Source organism: Danio rerio, chromosome 18 (assembly GCF_049306965.1).
Source record: "Danio rerio strain Tuebingen ecotype United States chromosome 18, GRCz12tu, whole genome shotgun sequence".
In the NCBI taxonomy this organism is placed as follows: domain Eukaryota; kingdom Metazoa; phylum Chordata; class Actinopteri; order Cypriniformes; family Danionidae; genus Danio; species Danio rerio.
This window is the reverse complement of record NC_133193.1, coordinates 866,027-887,500: the sequence shown is the minus strand read 5'-3', so window position 1 is coordinate 887,500 and position 21,474 is coordinate 866,027. Positions and strand designations below refer to the sequence as shown.

The window sequence follows — 21,474 nt, the reverse complement described above, 5'->3', positions numbered from 1 at the left end:
GGTGAGTTCAGTTTGGTTTAGACTCAGTGTGAATGCTCGCTCCACTTTAGGCTGACGGATGTGGAAGAACTTCTGTTAATATCGGATCAATTCAGTTCAGTAGAAAAAAGCGTAGAGACAGTGTGAATGCTCACTTCAATCAGATGTGTGTTGTGTGAATTCAGTTCAGTTTAGAAAGGATATGGAGACTGTGAATGCTTGCCTCTCCTCAATCTGACATATGTGTAGTGAATTCAGTTCATTTTAGAAAAGATATAGTCAGTGTAAATGCTCACTCCACAGCAATCTGATGTGTGTGAAGTGAATTCAGTTCAGATCAGGTATTGGGTGGGAAGGTTCGCTCTGCTTTAGTCTGACATGTGGAGTGAATTAACTTCTGTTTATAAGGGATATAGACAGTGTAAACACTTGCTCTGCTTTAATCTGATGTATGTGGAGTCAATTCAGTTCAGATCAGGATTGAGTGTGAACAATCACTCTGCTATAATCTTAATGTATGTGAATTCAATTCTGTTTAGAAAGGATATAGAAAGTATGAACACATCAGTCTGTCGTATGTGGAGTGAATTCAGTTCAGTTTCTAAAGAGTATCGACAGTTTGAATGCTCGCTTCACTTTAACCTGATGTACTGTATGCGGGTGAGTTTATTCAGTTTATAAAGGATATAGACAGTGTGAACGCTTGCTCCAACTGTAATCTGACATCTATGGAGTGAATTCAGCTCAGATCAGGATTTAGTGTGAATGCTTGCTTTGCTTCAGTTCGATGCATATGGAGTCAATTTAGTTCAGTTTAGACAGAATACAGACAGTGTGAATGCTCACTCTGCTTCAGTCTGACATACATGGAGAGAATTTAGTTGTTTAGACAATACAGACGGTGTGAATGCTCTTTCTGCTTCACTCTGACTTATGTGGAGTGGATTCAGTTCAGCTCAGGATTCAGTGTGAATGCTTACTCTTCTTCAATCTGATGTATATGGAGTGAATTCAGATCAGGATTCAGTGTAAACACTCACTCCACTTCTGAATGTTCCTCTTACCGTCTTCATCACTGCAGGAAGGACGGGGATGACCGGGACCGACCTGTGATCATCCACCGCGCCATCCTGGGCTCCGTGGAGAGAATGATCGCTATCCTCACTGAGAACTACGCAGGCAAGTGGTGAGTTATCCTGAACTACAATTACACACACCTGAAAAAAACATCCCAGTTTCACAGTATGATAACTGTGTGTGTGTGTAATTGTACGTGTGCGTGTGTGTGTGTGTGTGCGTGTGCGTGTTTGCTCAGGCCACTGTGGCTCTCTCCACGTCAGGTGATGTTAGTTCCAGTTAACCCGTCTCTTGAAGAATACGCCAAACAGGTACATCATCAACATAATCATTCATTCATTAGTGTAGAGAAATAAGCAAATTAAATTAAATTAATTATTTAAAATTTTCAAATTGATAGAGTATGAACAAAATAAGACATTTAGAAAAATGTTGAAACCCTGTAACCATTGACTTCCATAGTATTTGTTTTTCCCACTATGAAAGTCAATGGTGACCGGTTTTCAGCATTCCTCAAAATATCTTATTTTGGTTTAACTTCAGAAAAGACACTCATACAGGTTTGAAGCCACCTAAGTGAGGGTAAATAGTGTGTAAATTATCATTTTTGGGTTAACTGACCCTTTAACATACTTAATTCAGGATCCATTAACCTGAGAATGAAATGACTGAAAAACTATGGAAGTCAATGGTTACCGGTTTTCAGCATTCCTCAAAATGTCTTACTTTGTGTTTAACTTCAGAAAAGACACTCGTACAGGGTTTAAACCACTTGATGGAGAGTAAATAGTGATTGAATTCTCATTTTTGGGTGGACTGGCCCTTTAAAATACCTAACAGAATTGAAGATCCTTAACTTGAGATGTGAAATGACTGAAGATTGCTAATTTGTGCGGTTCAGATGCTGAAGATCTTCTCCGTGCTTCTGCTTTTAGGTCTGCAAGCGGTTTGTCGAAGCTGGTTTTATGGCTGATGCTGATTTGGATTCTAGTTGCCTTCTGAACAAGAAGATTCGTAATGCACAGCTGGCGCAATATAACTTCATCCTGGGTAAGAGCTGCAGTGTTTCCCTCCAGTATGAACATGCAGTTTCATGCCAATTTGCTGCCCTAGGCTAGATTTTACCTGGCGCCCCATGCCTTGCTGCTTATTCCAACAATAGTCCAAAATCATATTTACAACATAATGAATATAAAATAAAATAAAAATGAAATAAAATAAAAATATCTGATTAAAAGCTAAATAAAATAAAATAAAATAATAAAAATTAAATAAAAAATAAAAATATCTGATTAAAAATTAAATAAAATTAAAAATTAAAAAAATATATATCTTTTTTAAAGCTAAACAAAATAAAAATATCTGATTAAAAACTAAATAAAATAAAATAAAAAAAGAAACAGAAATAAAAATAAAGTAAAAATATTTGATTAAAAACTGAATAAAATCTAAATAAAATCAAATCAACATAAAACAAAAATATCTAATTAAAAAATGAATAAAATAAAATAAAAAACATCTGATTGAAAATAAATAAAATAAAAATATCTAATTAAAAATTAAAATAAAATAAAAATAGAATAAAAATAAAATAAAATAAAATAGAAATATCTGATTAAAAACTAAATAAAATTAAATAATTAAAATTAAATTAAAAAATAAAAATATTTGATAAAAACTAAATAAAATAAAAATAAAAATAAATATCTGATTAAAAGCTGAATAAAATAAAAATTAAGTAAAAGTTAAATCAAAATATCTGATTAAAAATTATTAAATAAAAAATTTTAAAAAATCTGATTAAAAAATTAATTAAATAAAAAAATAAAATAAAAATATCTGATTAAAAACTAAATCAATTTTAAAATGTTATTTTTTATGAGCAGACGAGGATTCACTGGGCGTCAAGGTGACGCAGTGGATAGCACAAACGCCTCACAGCAAGAAGGTCACTGGTTCGAGTCTCGGCTCTTGGCATTTTTTTGGAGTCTTGGCGTTTCTGTGTGGAGTTTGTTTGTTCTACCCGTGTTGGCGTGAGTTTCCTCCAGGTGCTCCGGTTTCCCCCATGAAACTAAATTATCTGTAGTGTATGTGTGTGAATGAGTGTGTATAGATGTTTCCCAGTGATGGGTTGCAGCTGGATGGGTATCCGCTGTATAAAACATATCCTGGAATAGTTCTAGATTAATAAAGGGACTAAGCCGAAAAAAAAAATGGATAAATGAATATCATTGCTGAAGAAAACGGTATAGATGCTATAAATACATCAAGGTAACATTTGTTATCATATATTATTAGCATACAATAGGCCAGTGGTTCCCAGGGGGTCGCGGGAAACTGAGGGGGTGTCGCTTGATTTTATTTTAATAAACAATTAAAATGATCATGTTTTATTCATAACCTACAGAAGAAAAACACGTGGGTAATTGCTACATTAATAAAACAACATGCAAATGAAAGAATTTTTCAGCCTTTCTGGGTTTTCTTGCGCCCCCTGAAGAGATTACGTTATAATAAAGACACAGATTGATTTTATGGCATCATGTTCAAATTTATGACACCCTTACAGCACTCACATACATTCACAAAATAAATACAGGTCACGACTGAACATGGAGGATGATCTCCAAGCGGTGTTCTCCAAAATAAACAAAAAATAGACTTGGGCCTTTTGCGTGCGCTGTTGTGTGCAGAGTTTATATATTTACAACCACCTCAGAGGATATTGGGGGTCGCGAGTCACTGGCATAGTCATTTTTGGGGTTGCAGGCTGAAAAGTTTGCGAACTCCTCCAGGCTGCTTTTCCATTTCCATTTTTAAAAGTTTTTCCAGTAGATGGCAGCAAAGTGCTACTAATAAAGTTTTTTTTTAAGATTATTGCTCCAAATTAAGTCAAAACAAACACTTTTTAGATGTAATTTACCTAAAATGTTGCCATTTTTATAAGCACTTTTACATACAATCACTACTACACTAGCTAATTCAAATTAAAAACACGAGGCGGCGCAGTGGGTAGCACGTTCGCCTCACAGAAAGAAGGTCACTGGTTTGAGCCTCAGTCAGTTGGTGTTTCTGTGTGGAGTTTGCATGTTCTCCCCATATTGGCGTGGGTTTCCTCCGGGTGCTCCGGTTTCCCCCACAGTCCAAACACATGTGGTACAGGTGAATTAGGGATGCTGAAATTGTCTGTGTTTCCCAGTGATCTAATGTGCTTATAATGGTTCTCTGTGTGTGTGTGTGTGTGTGTGTGTGTGTGTGTCAGTGGTGGGAGAAAAGGAGCGTCTCAGCAACAGTGTGAATGTTCGCACCAGAGACAACAAAGTTCACGGAGAGCTGCCGGTTCTGGAGGTGATGGAGAGACTAATGCTGCTCAGACGCTCACAGTGCAGGAACGCAGAGGATGACTTCTGATGAAGATGATGAAGGAGGATGATGATGATGATGATGAAGGATGATGATGATGGTGGTGATGATTATGATGAAGATGGTGATGAATAATGGATGATGATGATGAAGATGATGGTGATGATGATGATGATGATGAAGATGAAGATGATGATGAAGGATGATGATGAAGATGATGATGATGATGAAGAATGATGATGATGATGATGATGATGATGATGATGAAGGATAATGATGATGATGATGATGAAGGATAATGATGATGATGAAGGATGATGAAGATGAAGGATGATGATGATGAAGATGAAGGATGCAGATGTTTATCCCTTGTGTGTCATTGGGTTGTTTTCATCCACTCTAGGCTGATTTTGAGTCTTCATTTGCCCACAGCTTTCTCTGTGTGTCAGCAAATGTGATGACTTCTGGTGACATTTTATTTTGACACATTTTATTTTGGGGTAAATACTTTGAAATTTTAGAAAAAACTCAATACAATTCACTCAAATTGACTTTCTTTTCGTCATGTTAACATTAAACATGTTGCCTCCTCCCAAACGGGGAAACCCGGCAACAATCAAGAATGCATGATCATCTGCTGTCATGACTTCAACAAATCAATAAATGAGATTATAATGGAAGTCAATGGTGCAAAAACAGCACCAACATAATGAAAGGGGAGTCCATTTGAACCATACATGAGAATTAATGTAGGTTGATGATGATAATGATGATGATGATGAAAGGAGAACTAAAGCCATGTTGAATGAAGGGTCATTTCCAGAAGGTTGAGTTTGCTGGCTCTTATGTGTTATGGATATTGTAGATCCAGGAGGTTGTTATCTCAGAATAAAGCCTGACAGGTTAATCAGCAGCCCAATGTGAAGTGCAGCACTGCTGTAGAAAACTTTTAAGGGTTTATTCCTAGAAAACAACCATCCTGGATGTACTTAATCACGGTTATTCTACTGCTACTTGCCACAAAACAAACACAAAACACATTGTTGTATCAATGCAGATTGACTAAGTGAAAGATCCAACATTACAACAAGATGTGTGCATCATATCAGAGTTGACATGCATTTGCAAGGTTAGTGCTTTTACAGTCAACAGTACGCACAGACACCAAACATTGTGAGCCATAATAGTTGATTATTTTTTAAATTAAACACAAAGCAGACAGAATGAAAACAGCTGATGGAGCATACACTAACCTGCACGCTAGACAAGCAGATACATATGAATGTAGATTTAAGTATATGGATGCAAACATATTCACTGACGGACAAGATGATTCTCAGTTCCTGCATGAGTCTGTATTATTCAGAGGTTGTTATCTGGGAATTGCAGACCTCGGAATACCGTGACTGACCAATTAGAATACAGTATTCCAGACAGCCGTGTAATAAGACGTGTTCAAGTGTGTTTGAGTGCTGAAAGATTGAAATAAAGACTCTGAAAGAATAACTATTGTGTCTTTTGCATATTTGAAGACAAAGTTATGTTTGCCATCCTGTGAAATTAATAATTTTTCAAAAACTTCCCTTGGGATTTTATTTAGACATACTAGTTTTAATAACTATTTTCTACTATCTTTGCCATGATGATAGTACATAATATTTTACTGAAAATACTTACTCATTGCAAAATAAAGTGGAGCTTACTTATTAATCTGTATTTATGAATGTTTAAGAATTTGAGACATTTTACAGTATAAGAATTAGTCTTTATAAACTTTGTACTTTCAATTTAAACATAACATTTTGAGTTCGCATTTGCGCAGAGCTGTGCTGTCCGTGACTTATTTTCAGCCAGCAGCTGCCCCTGGGACTTTTACGTAGGAGGAAGCGAGCAGTAGACTCGGTCAAACGGCGGAAGCAGTGTTTCACGATGACGGCGAACGGACAGAAATGGGTTCTAGATCGCGGACGGAATAAAATGAGCTCGTATATAATGCTGGTTCTGCTGCTGCTCGACATTTACTCCTCATGTGTGGACGGTACGTGTGTTTTCGTGGCTCTGGAGAGCGTGTCTGCTGATCTGATCTCCTGCAGTGTGTGTTGTTGTTCTCGGTTTGAGTCCAGTGTAAACTGGTTAAATCGTGGTGTAATGTCAATAATAAAGCAAATAATAGTGAATATGTGTATGATAATGTTATATTTAAAAAACAGGTCGTGTCTTGATATTGTGTTTTTGTAAATGAATGTATTTACAGCACATGGAGGCCTTTCCCAAATTATTAATGAGTATTGTTTATATAATTTATGATAAATTACACAAAAATGTCAACCTTGCCATGACAAATATAACGTTTACAGCAAAATAGCTGAACCCTTTTTAAGTTTGTTTGTATAGGTTTGTATTGTACAGGACTGAAAATACTCAAACACGTCTGTTAATGTTTTCACACTATTATATTTGATTTATCAAAGTCACACAAATGCCAATTTCACATGTGTCACATCCATAGCAAAGCTTCATTCATTAATTTTCTTTTCGGCTTAGTCCCTTTATTAATCTGGGGTCGCCACAGCGGAATGAACCGCCAACTTATCCAGCTCATGTTTTACACAGAGAATACCCTTAAAGCTGCAACCCATATTTATTTATTTCATTTATATCTCTCTTTTATTGCATTTATTAATGCTTGTAGATTGATTATTATATGTATTATATTGTATGCAGATGCACTGCCAAATCATTCTTTCCGAATAGAGATATTTAGGTTATCTGGTCATATTGCATTATATAATCGCAAAATAATGAAATATTAGACATTTCCAATATCATGCAGCCCTAATCTGGATTATTAAGTGCAAGTGCATGATTTTGACTTTGTTTTCTGAATGAAATATGCTTTAATTTTCAGATGTTTGTCATGAGTAATGTTGCTCTCTCTGCAGGGTATCTGAGCTCTCCTCATGTGGGTCAGGATCCTCCATATTTAGCCCAGCAGAAGTCAGTGATGAGCAGCCCGGTGGCCATGACCGCATCCTCAGGTCACAATCAATACTGCACTTCACCACACACACACACAGTCTGAACTATTCGCCAGTTAAAGACAGTGAGAAGCTGTTGTGTTGTGTTCAGTGTGTTTATTCAAGACGGTGTGTTGTGTTTGTGTTCAGCTTCTCCAGTGGTCACTGATAACTACGTGTCCAAGTGTCCGAGTGGAGGCCTGTGCTCTAAACTACCCGCCGACTGCATCATCTGTGCACTTCACCACAACTGCAGCTACGGCCGGCCGCACAACTACACCTGCAGACCAAGAGCCGGAGTTCACTGCGTGGTGAGACGATGTGTACAGTCTTTATTTAGCTGCCCGACAACAGCGCACTACAGAGCTAGATTAGTCTCAATGATAGTTCATGCAGAAAACACAATGTACACATGCATAGCCAAATTCACATGCATGAAAACAAATTCACTATTTACACTCTTTATTAGGTACACTTTACTAGTGCTAGGTTGGACCCCTTTTGTCTTTAGAACTGCCTTAATCCTTCGAGTCAGAGTTTCATCAAGCTGCTGGAAATATTCCTCAGAGGTTTTGCTCCATATTGACATGATGGCATCACACAGTTGCTGCAGATTTGTCGGCTGCACATCCATGATGCCAATCTCCCGTTCCACCACATCCCAAAGCTGCTCTATTGGATTGAGCTCTGGTGACTGTGCAGGCCATTTGAGTACAGTGAACTCATCGTCATGTTCACCAGTCTGAGATGATTGAGCTTTATGACATGCTGCGTTATCCTGCTGGAAGTAGCCATCAGAAGATGGAGACACTGTGCTCATAAAGGGATGGACATGGTCAGCAGCAATACTCAGGTAGGCTGTGGCGTTGATGCTCAATTGGTACTAATGGACCCAAAGAAAATCTCCCCCACACCATTACACCACCACCACCAGCCTGAACCGCTGATACAAGGCAGGATGATCCATGCTTTCATGTTGTTGAGCCGAGCATCTGAATGTGTCAGCAGAAATGGAGACTCATCAGAGCAGCAACGTTTCTCCAATCTTCTATTGTCCAGTTTTGGTGAGTCTGTGTGAATTGTAGCCTCAGTTTCCTGTTCTTAGCTGACAGGAGCGGCACCCGGTGTGCTCTTCTGCTGCTGTAGCCCATCCGCCTCAAGGTTGGCCGTGTTGTGTGTTCAGAGATGCTCTTCTGCAGAGCTCGGTTGTAACGAGTGCTTATTTGAGTTACTGTTGCCTTTCTATCAGCTGGAACCAGTCTGGCCATTCTCCTCTGGCCTCTGGCCTCATCAACAAGGCATTTGCGCACACAGAACTGCCGCTCACTGGATATTTTCTCTTTGTCGGAGCATTCTCTGTAAAGCCTAGAGATGGTTGTGCGTGAAAATCCCAGTAGATCAGCAGTTTCTGAAATACTCAGAGCAGCCCGTCTGGCAGCAACAACCGTGCCACGATCAAAGTCTCTTAAATCCCCTTTCTTCCCTATTCTGATGCTCAGTTTGAACTGCAGCAGATCGTCTTGACCATGTCTGCATGCCTAAATGCACTGAGCTGCTGCCATGTGATTGGCTGATTAGACATTTGCTTTAACAAGCAGTTGGACAGGTGTACCTAATAAAGCGGCCAGTGAGTGTGTGTGTATATATATATATTGCACAGTTTAAGTCATTTAAGTACTCTATATTTATATATTTAGATTTGTATCATTAATTAAAATGACCAATTCTAATGTACAATGTGCTTACCAAAATAAAATCAGAGGCAAGTTTTATAAATATTGTGCCATAGGTTACAGTCCAGAATGATTAATAAGTGCTTTACAAGAGTATTCATACTTAGTTATTGCTAGTAAATACATTACCTAATGGACCATTATGCTAAAGTGTTGCCATATAAATAGGAGGTCAGTTTTCTTTGCACTAATGTCAGTGTCTGTGATGAGTGTTTTCATCCTGTAATAGAAGATGAGTATGCTGTAATATCAGTGTTTTCTGTGTTTTTCAGAGCGATCAGGGCGAGCGGCAGCAGAACTTCACTCTCTCTCTCCTGTGCCGCTTCTGTTTTCAGCTGGACGCGTCTCAGTATCGCTGCTCCAACTCCAGCGACTGCATGACAGTGTCGTGTCCGCGCAGACGCTACAACGCTAGCTGTGAAGTGCTGGAGCACGTGCACTGCCTCGGTACGTCTCTGCTCGCTCGGGCTGTGTCCACATGTACACCGGTGGTATTTTTACCAAAAACGCTGCCTTGCTTTTTAACAACATCTCTCCACATGAAAACACTAATGCGATGTGTGTTGAACCGGGAGCTGCGATTGATTTTTTCTTTGCATTGTGACGCAGTTCCTAGAGAAACAGAATATTAAATGAGACAACAGTGGGCGTGGCTTGTTTTTTGACTGTGAGCTGATTGGATGTAGTAAAGTAGGCGCTTCATTCATAAAGGCCTGTAAAGGGTTTAGGGAGAGTTATTACAACCTAACAGACTCTTCCTGACCACCCTTTCTGTTTGATGACAAAACTGGCAGCTGGAGGGGCGTGGCTAACTATGTTGGCTATTGGCTGTTTTTTAAAGGAGGAGCTACTCTATGCCCCGGCCTCTCAGTATTATGTCAAGCATCAAATGAGAACTGCACATTATAGTCAAGTACATTAGTGACCTACAATACACACGTTTCTTCAGCTGCCTTCGGACTGAACACTGAACTGAGTCACATCTAGAGGACTGAAGTGCTCATGTGTGTTAATAATGTTTCGTGTGTGTGTGTGTGTGTGTGTGTGTGTGTGTGTCTGTGTGTGTGTGTGTGTGTGTGTTCTGTCAGGTAAGAGAGTGTTTCAGAAGCGTCTCTTCTGCAACTGGACTGGAGGATATAAGTGGTCAACAGCTCTGGCTCTCAGGTGATTCACTGCTCACTCATTTGATTCCTTTGATTCTTTTGTCACCTGATGCTTTATATGCTCAAGCTTTATGAAGCAGGATGGATTCTGATTGGTTGCTTTTTGTTTATAAGCTTAAAAAAGCCTTTATGATTGCGTTTGCATATTTTTGTGTGAACTCATTATGTTTATTACACTTTACAATCAGGGCTTGTTTTTTTAACCCAAAATTTGTGAAGTTTACTTGCATAATTTATTTTTAGGCTACACAAAGCGCTCGAGGCTACAGTGGTTTGTCAATGAGTGAAAGAATACATTTATCAGATAAATTTAGCCCAAATGTCTGAGATATGAACAGAAGGATAAATATATTGGACTTAGGTTTGACCAGACGAATGAATTTTATTTGTATTCAATTTGTTTTGGATTTATTTAATGATTTTTAACATTTCAGACACACCAACTCCAAAATGACTGAGCATTACATCCGTCTGACTTGTTATAATCTCCTAAAAATGACATTTACTGTATTCTGAGTGTATTTTTTGGCCCCTTTATAAAAACAACATTGATTATAAACATTCACACTCCTTTTAGTCTTAACAGACCAGAATGCGTTATAAATAGTAGGGCTGACGTGTTATTGACGTGTTCTTGGTGTGTGTGACGTATGTATGTATGTATGTATGTATGTATGTATGTATGCATGTTTGTATGCATGTATGCATGTATTTATGCATGTATGCATGTATGTATGCATGTATGTATGCATGTATGTATGCATGTATGTATGCATGTAAGCTTGTATGTATGTATGATGTATGGATGCATGCATGTATGTATGTATGTATGTATGTATGTATGTATGCATGTATGCATGTATGTGTGTGTATGTATTATTAATATATTGCACTACATTTTGACCAGATTAATAGATTTTATTCATACATATTTTTATAATCCTATGTTTTGCTCTCTTTCTAAAAGCTGCATTATTGTAGACTTGCGTGCACACTCCTCCTGAGTGTGTCTGAGCAGACCAGACTGCATTATGAGTGTGAGGGCTGACATGTTCTTGGCGTGTTCTTATCATGTTCTTGGCATGTGTGTGCAGCATCACTCTGGGTGGTTTTGGCGCGGACCGCTTCTACCTGGGTCAGTGGAGGGAGGGTCTGGGTAAACTCTTCAGTTTCGGGGGTCTGGGCATCTGGACGCTGATCGACGTGCTGCTGATCGGCGTGGGGTATGTGGGTCCAGCCGACGGCTCGCTCCACATCTGAATGTTGGCGTTACCGTGACGACTACATCCCAGATCTGAATGCTGATGTTATCGTGACGACTGCATTCCAGATTTCGTAGTGCTGACATTACCGTGGACGACTGCATCTCTGATTTCTCAGTGCTGGCGTTACTGTGACGACCGCATCCCAAAATTCTAAGTGCTGACTTTACCGTGACAACTGCATCTCAGATTTCTTAGTGCTGGCATAACGTGACGACCACATCCCAGAATTCTGACCGCTGGCGTTCCCGTGACGACCGCATTCCAAAATTCTGAGCGCTGGCGTTACCGTGATGACCGCAACCCAGATTTGTGAGCGCTGGCGTTACCGTGACGACCGCATCCCAGATTCCCACACTCCCACTCGGGCAGAGCTCCATCTGCTGTGAATGAGGATGCTGGAGGCACGTGCGCAGGCTGATCTCACTGATTAATGATCCCTGTATATATCTGTGTGTATATATATGAATATGTGTGTGTGTAAATATGATAATGATTCGCTCTGCTGATGTTTTAATTCACTGTTGAGTTCTGAATAAACCGCTGTCATGTTGAAGACGATCATGATGTTCCTCACATTCATTTTAGAGAGTGTGTGTGTGTGTGTGTGTGTGTGTGTGTGTGTGTGTGTGTGTGTGTGTGTGTGTGTGTGTGTGTGTGTGTGTGTGTGTGTGTGTGAGAGAGAGAGAGAGAGAGAGAGAGAGAGATTGAGTATGTGTTTGTATTTGAGTGTACACTCACAGGCCACTTTATTAGGTACACGTTACTAGTACCCCTGGACCCCTTTTGCCTTCAGAACAGCTTTAATCCTTCATGGCAGATTCAGCAAGCTACTGAAAAGATTTTGCTCCATATTGACATGATAGCATCCGCAGTTGCTTCAGATCTCCCGCTCCACCACATCCCAAAGCTGCTCTATTGGATTGAGCTCTGGTGACTGTGGAGGCCATTTGAGTACAGTGAACTCATCGTCATGTTCAAGAAACCAGTCTGAGATGATTGAGCTTTATGACATGCTGCGTTATCCTGCTGGAAGTAGCCATCAGAAGATGGAGACACTGTGCTCATAAAGGGATGGACATGGTCAGCAGCAATACTCAGGTAGGCTGTGGCGTTGATGCTCAATTGGCTGATTAGACATTTGCGTTAACCAGCAGCTGGACAGTGTACCTAATAAAGTGGCCAGTAAGTTAATATGTGGATGTGTTTGTGCTGTGTGTGACAGTGTGTCTTTAATTGTGTGTATGCATGTATATGTGTGACAGACCGTGTGCATGTTGTATGAGTGTGTGTGTGATGAGTGTTTCTCTGAATGATCCTCCATAATGGTGAAGAACAGAGTGTGTCGTGCTGCCATTGAATCTCTTGTTCTTGAACAAACAGCTTTATTCCTCTCTGCGGATTCCAGGAACACACACCCGCTCTGCCATTGTGATGAATGTAAGTGCGCCTCTCTTCATTTTCACACACACACATGTACACACAGTGTTTTGGGTTCAGCCTGACCGGTTTGAGCTCCTGAATCCACTCACACACACACACTGTATACTTCTTTATAAGTGGCAGTATAGTAATTTTAGTTTGTATGATATAAATATACACACAAGATGAAACATTCTGACACAGTTACAGCCTTTAAAACCTCCTCTGTGTTCAACAAAACAAGTGATTCTAGTCGTATTGCTCTGAGATGAGCGTAAGTGATGACAGAATGATCATGCGTGTGCTTACATTCATTCATTCTCCTTCGGTTTAATCCCTTTATTCATCTTGGGTCACCACAGTGGAATGAACCGCCAACTATTCCAGCAAATGTTTCACACAGCGGATGCTCTTCCAGCTGCAACCCAGTTCTGGGAAACACCCATACACACTCATTCACACACACACACACTCATACACTATGGCCAGTGTAGTTGATCAGTTCCCCTATAGCGCATGTGTTTGGACTGTGGGGGAAACCGGAGCACCCGGAAGAAACCCACACCAACACGGGGAGAACATGCAAACTCCACACAGAAACACCAACTGACCCAGCCGAGACTCGAACCAGTGACCTTTCTTTGAGGCCACAGTGCTGACCAATGAGACACTGTGCCACCCCAAATGGTTCTTTATTATTGTGTATTTATTAACACATTATACATATGCACACAACAGGACATGTTATGTAACTGCAGCAGTGTGTGTGTGTGTGTGTGTGTGTGTGTGTGTGTGTGTGTGTGTGTGTGTGTGTGTGTGTGTGTGTGTGTGTGTGTGTGTGTGTGTGTGTGTGTGTGTGTGTGTGTGTGTGTGTGTGTATAAGAATGAGGGCTTTGGATGGTATTCAGGACAAGTTCTATCAAGAACACTGTATTATTATGGCCTATCATGTTCTGCATGCTTTGACAAGTGTAGACTACTGTAGATCAGGGGTGCTCAATCCTGTTCCTGGAGATCTACCTTCCTGTGCAGTTTGGCTCCTACCCTGATCAAACCCACCTGAACCCATTAATTAGGACCTGAAATCTACTTGATTACAGGCAGGTGTGTTTGATAAGGGTTGCAACTAAAAGGAAGGTAGATCTCCAGGAACAGGGTTGGCCACCCCTGCTGTAGACACTATAGAGAAGTGAAGCTGGACACTGTTATGATGATGATGATGATGATGATGATGGAAGTGTATCTACATGTGCATTATTCGTGAATCCTCTGATCAGCAGGGTTTTGAGTCTTATATTACTGCAGACCTATTCTTCCCCTTATTACAAGCTGTAAACTGCGTCTCTGCTGTGTCTAGTGTGTGTGTGTTTTAGCTGAGAACAGCACACAGATGATGTTCTCCAGCTCTCTGAAACTGACCCTTTCAGGACTTTTTGTGGTGTTTTGGTGACTGTCGCTTTAAATGCAAATGAGATTGTTTTTTTTAAGAAGAGGGCGGAGCTACAGACGGCATAGTGTCATATGTAAAACAGCAGTGTGTGTGTTGTGAGTGCTGGTCAGGTGTGCATGTGTGCTTCAGTGTGTGTGTGTGTGTGCGCTTGATGCTTCTGTCTTTGTTCATCTAGAACTGCACATCTATAATCCTCTTAGTCTATGCTGACATCATCTTCTGCAGCTCAAACACTCTAATGGCTAATGGACAGACGGCTGCTTCTCACTCAGGGCTGCTGTTTATGCTAATGAGATGGAGAGATGGGCACTAGTGGGCGGGGCTTTCTCCCTTTGAAGACACGTACAAAGGGAGAATGTCAATCAAAGTGTTTCATTCATCAAGTCTGATTATAATAAACACAATTAACTCATGTTCATCATTAGAGGCTGCTGGAGATACACACACACTCACACACACCCCTTATTAAAGTAATTTCTGCATGACAAGTACCCTTTAAATCAAAGTCATTATTAAGTAGAGTGATCTGACACAGAAGCGAGGAGGTGTTCAGTGATGATCTGTAGTGTGTTTTGTGCGTTGGCTTCAGTAAAGTCAGATCTATCTTGAGCTCCACAAACGCCTCCTCCTCGCCCTCCCGCACACACACACACACACGCTGACGGTGATGCTTTGGCATTCTCTGTGTATCAGCCCGCGCTCCTCCTTTCTCACCAGATCTGACAGTGTTCACAGAGCAGACGACACGACACCCTCATGACACTGATACACACACACACACACACACACACACAAGCAGATCACGCCTGGATTCACAAAACGTGATCATAGCTTGAAAGAAGTATTTAACACATTTAGGATTTCCTCCTGAGTTTCCATTTAAGAGGAAATCCTAAACAGGGAAAATGTTTAGTCGAATATTACCCCAGAAGATCAAGCCCTGCATTATTTACATCAATGAAGCACTGATAGAGTGTGTTAAGTGCATATTTGCCGGTGTTGTGACCGATTAGCTGTGTTTCTTCAGTTGTTTGTGTTGTGACAGATTTGCAACACATGTGCTGTCAAACTGATGAGGATTGTTTCTTTATTTGCTGGGTTTTTTTGTAACTGCATGTGCTTTCTTAAATTGCAGCGTGTGCAGCTCTCTCGGCCACCGTAAGAACCTGGGGGAAACCCACGCGAGCACGGGGGGAACGAGTAAACTCTGCACAGAAATGTCAGCTGGTTTAGTAAGGACTACATTCTTGCTGTGAGGCAACAGTGCTAACCACTGGGCCACCGTGTCACCCATCTGGAAATGAGGGGGAGTATGGGTGGTATGGAGGGATTCTTCAAGATGAAGATACTGAGGTAAGAAACCTCTGGTTATTTATAGCAAGTTAGGAACTGATTGGTGAATCAATTGTGGGCTGATGCAGGACCGGCTGTGATCAATCATAAGCACAGGATCCTCTCGAAATTAGTTTATAAATAAACGTCACTTAAAAATGTAATTAATTCATTCATTTTCTTGTCGGCTTAGTCCATTTATTAATCCGGGGTCGCCACAGCGGAATGAACCGCCAACTTATCCAGCAAGTTTTACATAGCGGATGCCCTTCCAGCTGCAACCCATCTCTGGTAAACATCCACACACAAACACTCATACACTAAGGACAATGTAGCCTACCTAGCTGTACCGCATGTCTTTGGACTGTGAGGGAAACCGGAGCACCCGGAGGAAACCCACGCTAACACAGAGAGAACATGCAAACTCCACACAGAAACGCCAACTGAGCCGAGGATCGAACCAGTGACCCATCAACCTTCTTGCTGTGAGGCAACAGCACTACCACTGCTTTGCCCCGTCACATAAAAATGTATTTGTTTTTTTTTTTTCTAAGAAAATACATTAAATTTGGATGAACATTGGATGAAAATTCATTAAAACTATACATGATTATTTAAAAAATAATAATAATTTGATGTCTGAAACATTAAAAGCAAAGCACATACTTAGGGTAGGGAATCTATGGCTCTTGAGCCACACATGACTCTGACCAAAAATCTGTGGCTCTCCAGCTGTCTTCCTTTAATATTATATTATCATTTAAAAAACTATAACCATCACTAAAAATCTGTTGCCTATCGAAAACACAATTACAATCCCCTTTTAAATTGTATACAGCACAATGAATAAGAGCTAGGACGTTTGGACCAATGTACGTTTATGGCCACATGGATAAACCTGAATTGTGACCAATAAAGGTTAAACAACCTACATTTCTATAGAAACTTAAATATAAACAACATTCATGAGTGGTGATGAAAATAAAAATACTGTAAATTATTCTTTCTTCATTCGTGGACTTGCTTAACATGTGATGCTTCATGTTTGTTTATTTTTGAGATGAGCATGGACATAAATTAAGGTTTTGTTTAAACCTGTATTATGTATAGTAATATTACAAATAATAATATAGTATTAGTAGTAATACTATAATATTTTATTAGTAATTTATTGTAATAGAGTAGCAAATGCATTTTTAAAAAGGCATTTTGTGAATTATATATATATATATATATACTGTATATACACACACACACATCCAAATAGCTCTTTACAAACATGCATTTGCTAAAAAAAATCTGAAATGGCTCTTTACTGAAAAAAGGTTCCTGATTCCTGGTATAAAATAAGTAAAAGCAAATAATTAATGTAAATAATGCATTTTTTATATCTCCGTCCACATATGTAATGTAGCTTGACCCTGAAAAACATTTTGAAGTCATGCACTTTAAAACTACTATTGAAAATGGCAACGTTTGTTTTATTTTTAATCTGTATTTAAATATGGCAGGGGCGACACAGCGGCTCAATGGTTAGCACTGTGTCCTCACAGTAAGAAGGTCACTGGTTCGAGTCCCGGCTGGGTCAGTTGGTGTTTCTGTGTGGAGTTTGCATATTCTCCCCGTGTTGGCATGGAGGTGCTCCGGTTTCCCCCCCAGTCCAAACACATGCGCTATAAGGGAACTGATCAACTAAACTGGCCGTAGTGTATGAGTGTGTGTGTGTGTGTATGAATGAGTGTGTATGGGTGTTTCCCAGAACTAGGTTGCAGCTGGAAGAGCATCCGCTGTGTGAAACATTTGCTGGAATAGTTGGAGGTTCATTCCACTGTGGTGACCCAAGATGAATAAATGATGAACTCAACTTCCTGTAGTGTATGAGTGTGTCAATGAGTGTGAATTGATCAACTAAACTGGCTGTAGTGTACACTGAAAAAATCATGTCTGCATAACTGTTCATATGGGTTGAATTTAAACAAATCAAATGTAGTAATGTTCAACTTAATTTGTTTGTTTAAATACAGCCCAAATACATTGTTTGCATGCACTTACCCTGAACAAATTTAGGAAATCCAAGGTATCATCTTTGAATCATCTTTTTCAGTGTATGAGTATGTGTATGGGTGTTTCCCAGAACTGTGTTTCAGCTGAAAGGGCATCCGCTGTGTAAAACATATGATGGATAAGTTGGTGGTTCATCCCGCTGGTGAATAAAGGAATTAAACCAAAGGAAAATGAATATATGATAAACATGGCAGCACAATATTGCAATATTTCTATGAATAAATCCCTAACAGAGACCCCTCCCCATCAACCAATCACCTTTGTGCATAGCATGATGACATCACCCATAGCAGCAAGCTCAGCCCCGCCCTCATGCTCAGCTTCAGGTTTCTCTGTAAACTCATCTCAGCAGCATTATGAGCAGCTTTGAACAGAAAGCTGAAATCCTTTACTGCTATTCAGAACTCTTAGATCTAACATACAAGGTTCTGTGAATATGGGCCCTGAAGTCATTTCCCACACCCATAAACTATGCTGTCAGACCTGTAGCTCGTCCACAGAAACACGTCTTGTAGATTTGATTAGAACACTGCAGGGAAGGTTATGTAGACGCCAATATTTCAACATTTTCTGTTGCTGCTTCTCAGAACTGACTTCTAATATGAACCAGAGGCAGATTTTAATTGCTGTGTTCATGTTGAGAATAACACGCCAGCACTCATATTATGACTGCACTGTAGAAGCTGGATGCAGGACTAGACATGCAGAAGACAGACAGAAAGTCAGAGTCTGGGTTTAGGCTTGTGCAGGGGTTTGGTAAAAAGCTGTAGTTCACTCGCAATTTACTCGAACATGCAAACTCCACACAGAAATACCAACTGACCTGATGTAAACATGATGTATGCTACTATGCTCTCTCCCCTGCTGAAAAATCCAGCTTAAACCAGCCAAGGCTGGTTGGCTGGTTTTAGCTGGTCAACCAGGCTGGTTTTAGAGGGGTTTTGGCCATTTCCAGGCTGGTTTCCAGCCTGGTCTTAGCTGGTCAGGCTGGGAGATGACCAGCTAAAACCAGCTTGACCAGCCTAGCCAGGCTGGGAGCCCAGCCAAAACCAGCTATTTCCAGCTTAAACCAGGCTGGTCAAGCTGGTTTTAGCTGGTCATTTTCCAGGCTGACCAGCTAAGACCAGGCTGGAAATGGCTGGAAACCAGCCTGGAAATGGCCAAAACCCCTCTAAAACCAGCCTGGTCGACCAGCTAAAACCAGCCAACCAGCCTAGGCTGGTTTAAGCTGGATTTTTCAGCAGGGTCCTTCAACAACTTTTGATGTTTTAAAGGTTGAAAAAGTGGCATGTTACATGTTTAATAGATTAAAGTGATATATTGTCGGTATTAGTGGGGGAATTACAGTTCACTAACCTGCTTATAAACTGGCAGTACTTTAATTCTACTCTATATGTATATTACTGTTTATACAATGTCATATAAACGGCGGCGTATTGTAGTATAATATACCCTATAGCTGTAGAAATCCACAGTACTCCGTTGTTGGTATATATTATTGTAATCGTGTCACTTACTATAGCAACTACTGAATCACCAAAGCAGATTAATTACGTCGTTGTTTTACCATAGCAACTGTAGCATCACCACAACAATTAGTTACTATTTGTTTTGTTACCATAGCAACTATAGAATCACCACAACAGATTACTGTAGTTGTTACCATAGCAACTATATCATTATGTAAGATTTATTACTTGTTGTTATTACCATAGCAACAATAGAATCACTGTGACAGATTAATTAGTATAGCTGTATCACCATAGCAACCATGGAATTTCCGCAACAGATTAATTACAAGTTGTGTTAATATAGCAACTATACAATCACCACAAGGGATTACTTACTGTAGTTGTTACCATAGTAAATATAAAATTACAGCATTAATTACTAGCTGTTGTTACCATAGCAACTATAGAATCACAAGGGATTAATTACTGTAGTTGTTACCATAGTTACTACAGAATCACAACACAGAGATAAATTACTGTAGCTGTTACCATAGTAACTATATAATTACAACATTACTAGCTGTTGTGTTACCATAGCAACTATAGAATCACAAGGGATTAATTACTGTAGCTGTTACCATAGTAACTATATAATTACAACATTACTAGCTGTTGTGTTACCATAGCAACTAAAGAATCACCACAAGATATTACTGTAGTTGTTACCATAGTAACTATAAAATTACCACAGCATCAATTACCAGTTGTATTACCATAGCAACTATGGAATCCCCACAACAGATCAATCACTGTAGTTGTTACCATAGTAACTATATAATCACCACAACATTATTTATGAGTTGTGTTACTGTAGCAACTATAGAATCACCCCAACATTAATTACTGGCTGTTGTTACCCTAGCAACTATAGAATCACAACATATTAAGTATATTCCTTGACAATAGAATGGTCCAACGCTGTAAAATTGCACTATATTTATAGATCTTCAGTATTTTTTCCTGTGGGTGTATGCACAACTTTTTAAAATATATTTTATGCAGATGCACTGCTCTATAAAATCACACCAATCAATCAAAAATAATGAATTATTTCCAGAGATAGCCATTCGAATGATCTGATGAAATTATACTGATTTGGAAATATATAGAGATCACAGAAAAACTAAATAATTGAATCTCAAGATTGTGCAGCCCTAGTGACTCCATACTTTTTTTTGTCCAATTAAATTGCCAAAACTTCATTTGAGCAACAGAACTCAGTCGTCATTGCTTTAAATTGAGGACTGAATACCCTGTGTAATACCCAGAGATCAAGGCTTCATGTAAGATTGGTCCCCATATGACTGATTCATAAACTTCAATCAGATTTTTTTGTAGAGAAGATTTTAGCCATTTAATAGGAAATGCAGATCTCCCACCAGAAAACAGTCTGTAATTGTTGTTTTTCAAAAGAGTCCAGTGTGATTCAGACGAGCATGCAGATAAAAGCACATTCATTTACTGATATTATAGCAAATTACAGCAGAACGCTGCCGCTGGATCAATGCTCTTTTAAAGGACTCAAATTAAGTGCAGTCGGAGTCTAAACAGCGTTCTGAATAGAGGCTTCACTCAGGGATAATTTCACTCAGAACTGAACCCAGATGACCCTCAGAATATCCCAGATCACCTGACTCAACTAGAACACGCATTGGCCCGCAGTCGCCTCAGCATCCCGCCGAGATCAGACGGTTGCTAAGAAACATTACCACGTCATGCTGGGTCAAATAAAATCATCTTCCAGGTAATGGTACCAAATGCTCACCTTACCTGCAGATTAAAACACTGGAATAAAGCTCTGATGGACTTGACATGATTGATCATTTAAATGATCATGCTAGATCTATAATAATGATGATGATTCTCAGCATTAAAACAACACTATGCTGCTGACCTTCTCAGTGTAAGAGCAGCCGTTATTTCAGCTGCCAGTGGTTCTGCGTGAACAAGAGTGCAAATAAAGCTCTGCTGTAATTGTGCATCATCAGGGCAGCAGAGCAAACTCATGCATATTGGAAGAAACGCCTCAGACTGTTTGTTTAGTCACCAATTAATCTGCCACTTGCAGAAATATGGCTGATGCCAAAACAATATTTAGCCT

General features: G+C 39.6%; 2 protein-coding genes and 1 long non-coding RNA gene across 5 annotated transcripts in view; 2 read left to right on the top strand and 1 right to left on the bottom strand.

Moving 5' to 3' along the window:
* tars3 (threonyl-tRNA synthetase 3) overlaps nt 1–5,925 on the top strand; it is a 20,494-nt gene extending 14,569 nt beyond the window's left edge. For all 3 annotated transcript variants that reach the window (XM_073930115.1, XM_073930114.1, XM_073930116.1), the window contains 5 exons: nt 1; nt 1,061–1,165; nt 1,295–1,367; nt 1,992–2,106; nt 4,319–5,925. The exon at nt 1 is cut by the window's left edge and continues 100 nt beyond it. In XM_073930115.1, the coding sequence (XP_073786216.1) occupies nt 1; nt 1,061–1,165; nt 1,295–1,367; nt 1,992–2,106; nt 4,319–4,467 (443 nt within the window). In that variant the 3' untranslated portion in view covers nt 4,468–5,925. The remainder of the gene's footprint in view (nt 2–1,060; nt 1,166–1,294; nt 1,368–1,991; nt 2,107–4,318) is intronic.
* A 357-nt stretch (nt 5,926–6,282) lies between these two features.
* tm2d3 (TM2 domain containing 3) lies at nt 6,283–12,155 on the top strand. The gene is made up of 6 exons (NM_001099264.2): nt 6,283–6,457; nt 7,362–7,457; nt 7,587–7,747; nt 9,442–9,616; nt 10,258–10,333; nt 11,427–12,155. Exons 1-6 carry the CDS (start codon nt 6,349–6,351, stop codon nt 11,590–11,592), a joined length of 783 nt encoding a protein of 260 aa, NP_001092734.2. The 5' UTR covers nt 6,283–6,348; the 3' UTR covers nt 11,593–12,155.
* Nucleotides 12,156–17,287: 5,132 nt separating this feature from the next.
* Nucleotides 17,288–21,326, bottom strand: LOC141378781 (uncharacterized). The gene is made up of 3 exons (XR_012394123.1): nt 19,481–21,326; nt 19,118–19,378; nt 17,288–18,723 (listed from the first exon to the last, which is right to left on the bottom strand). It is a non-coding gene; the product is annotated as an uncharacterized lncRNA (long non-coding RNA).
* Between the last annotated feature and the right edge of the window lie 148 nt (nt 21,327–21,474).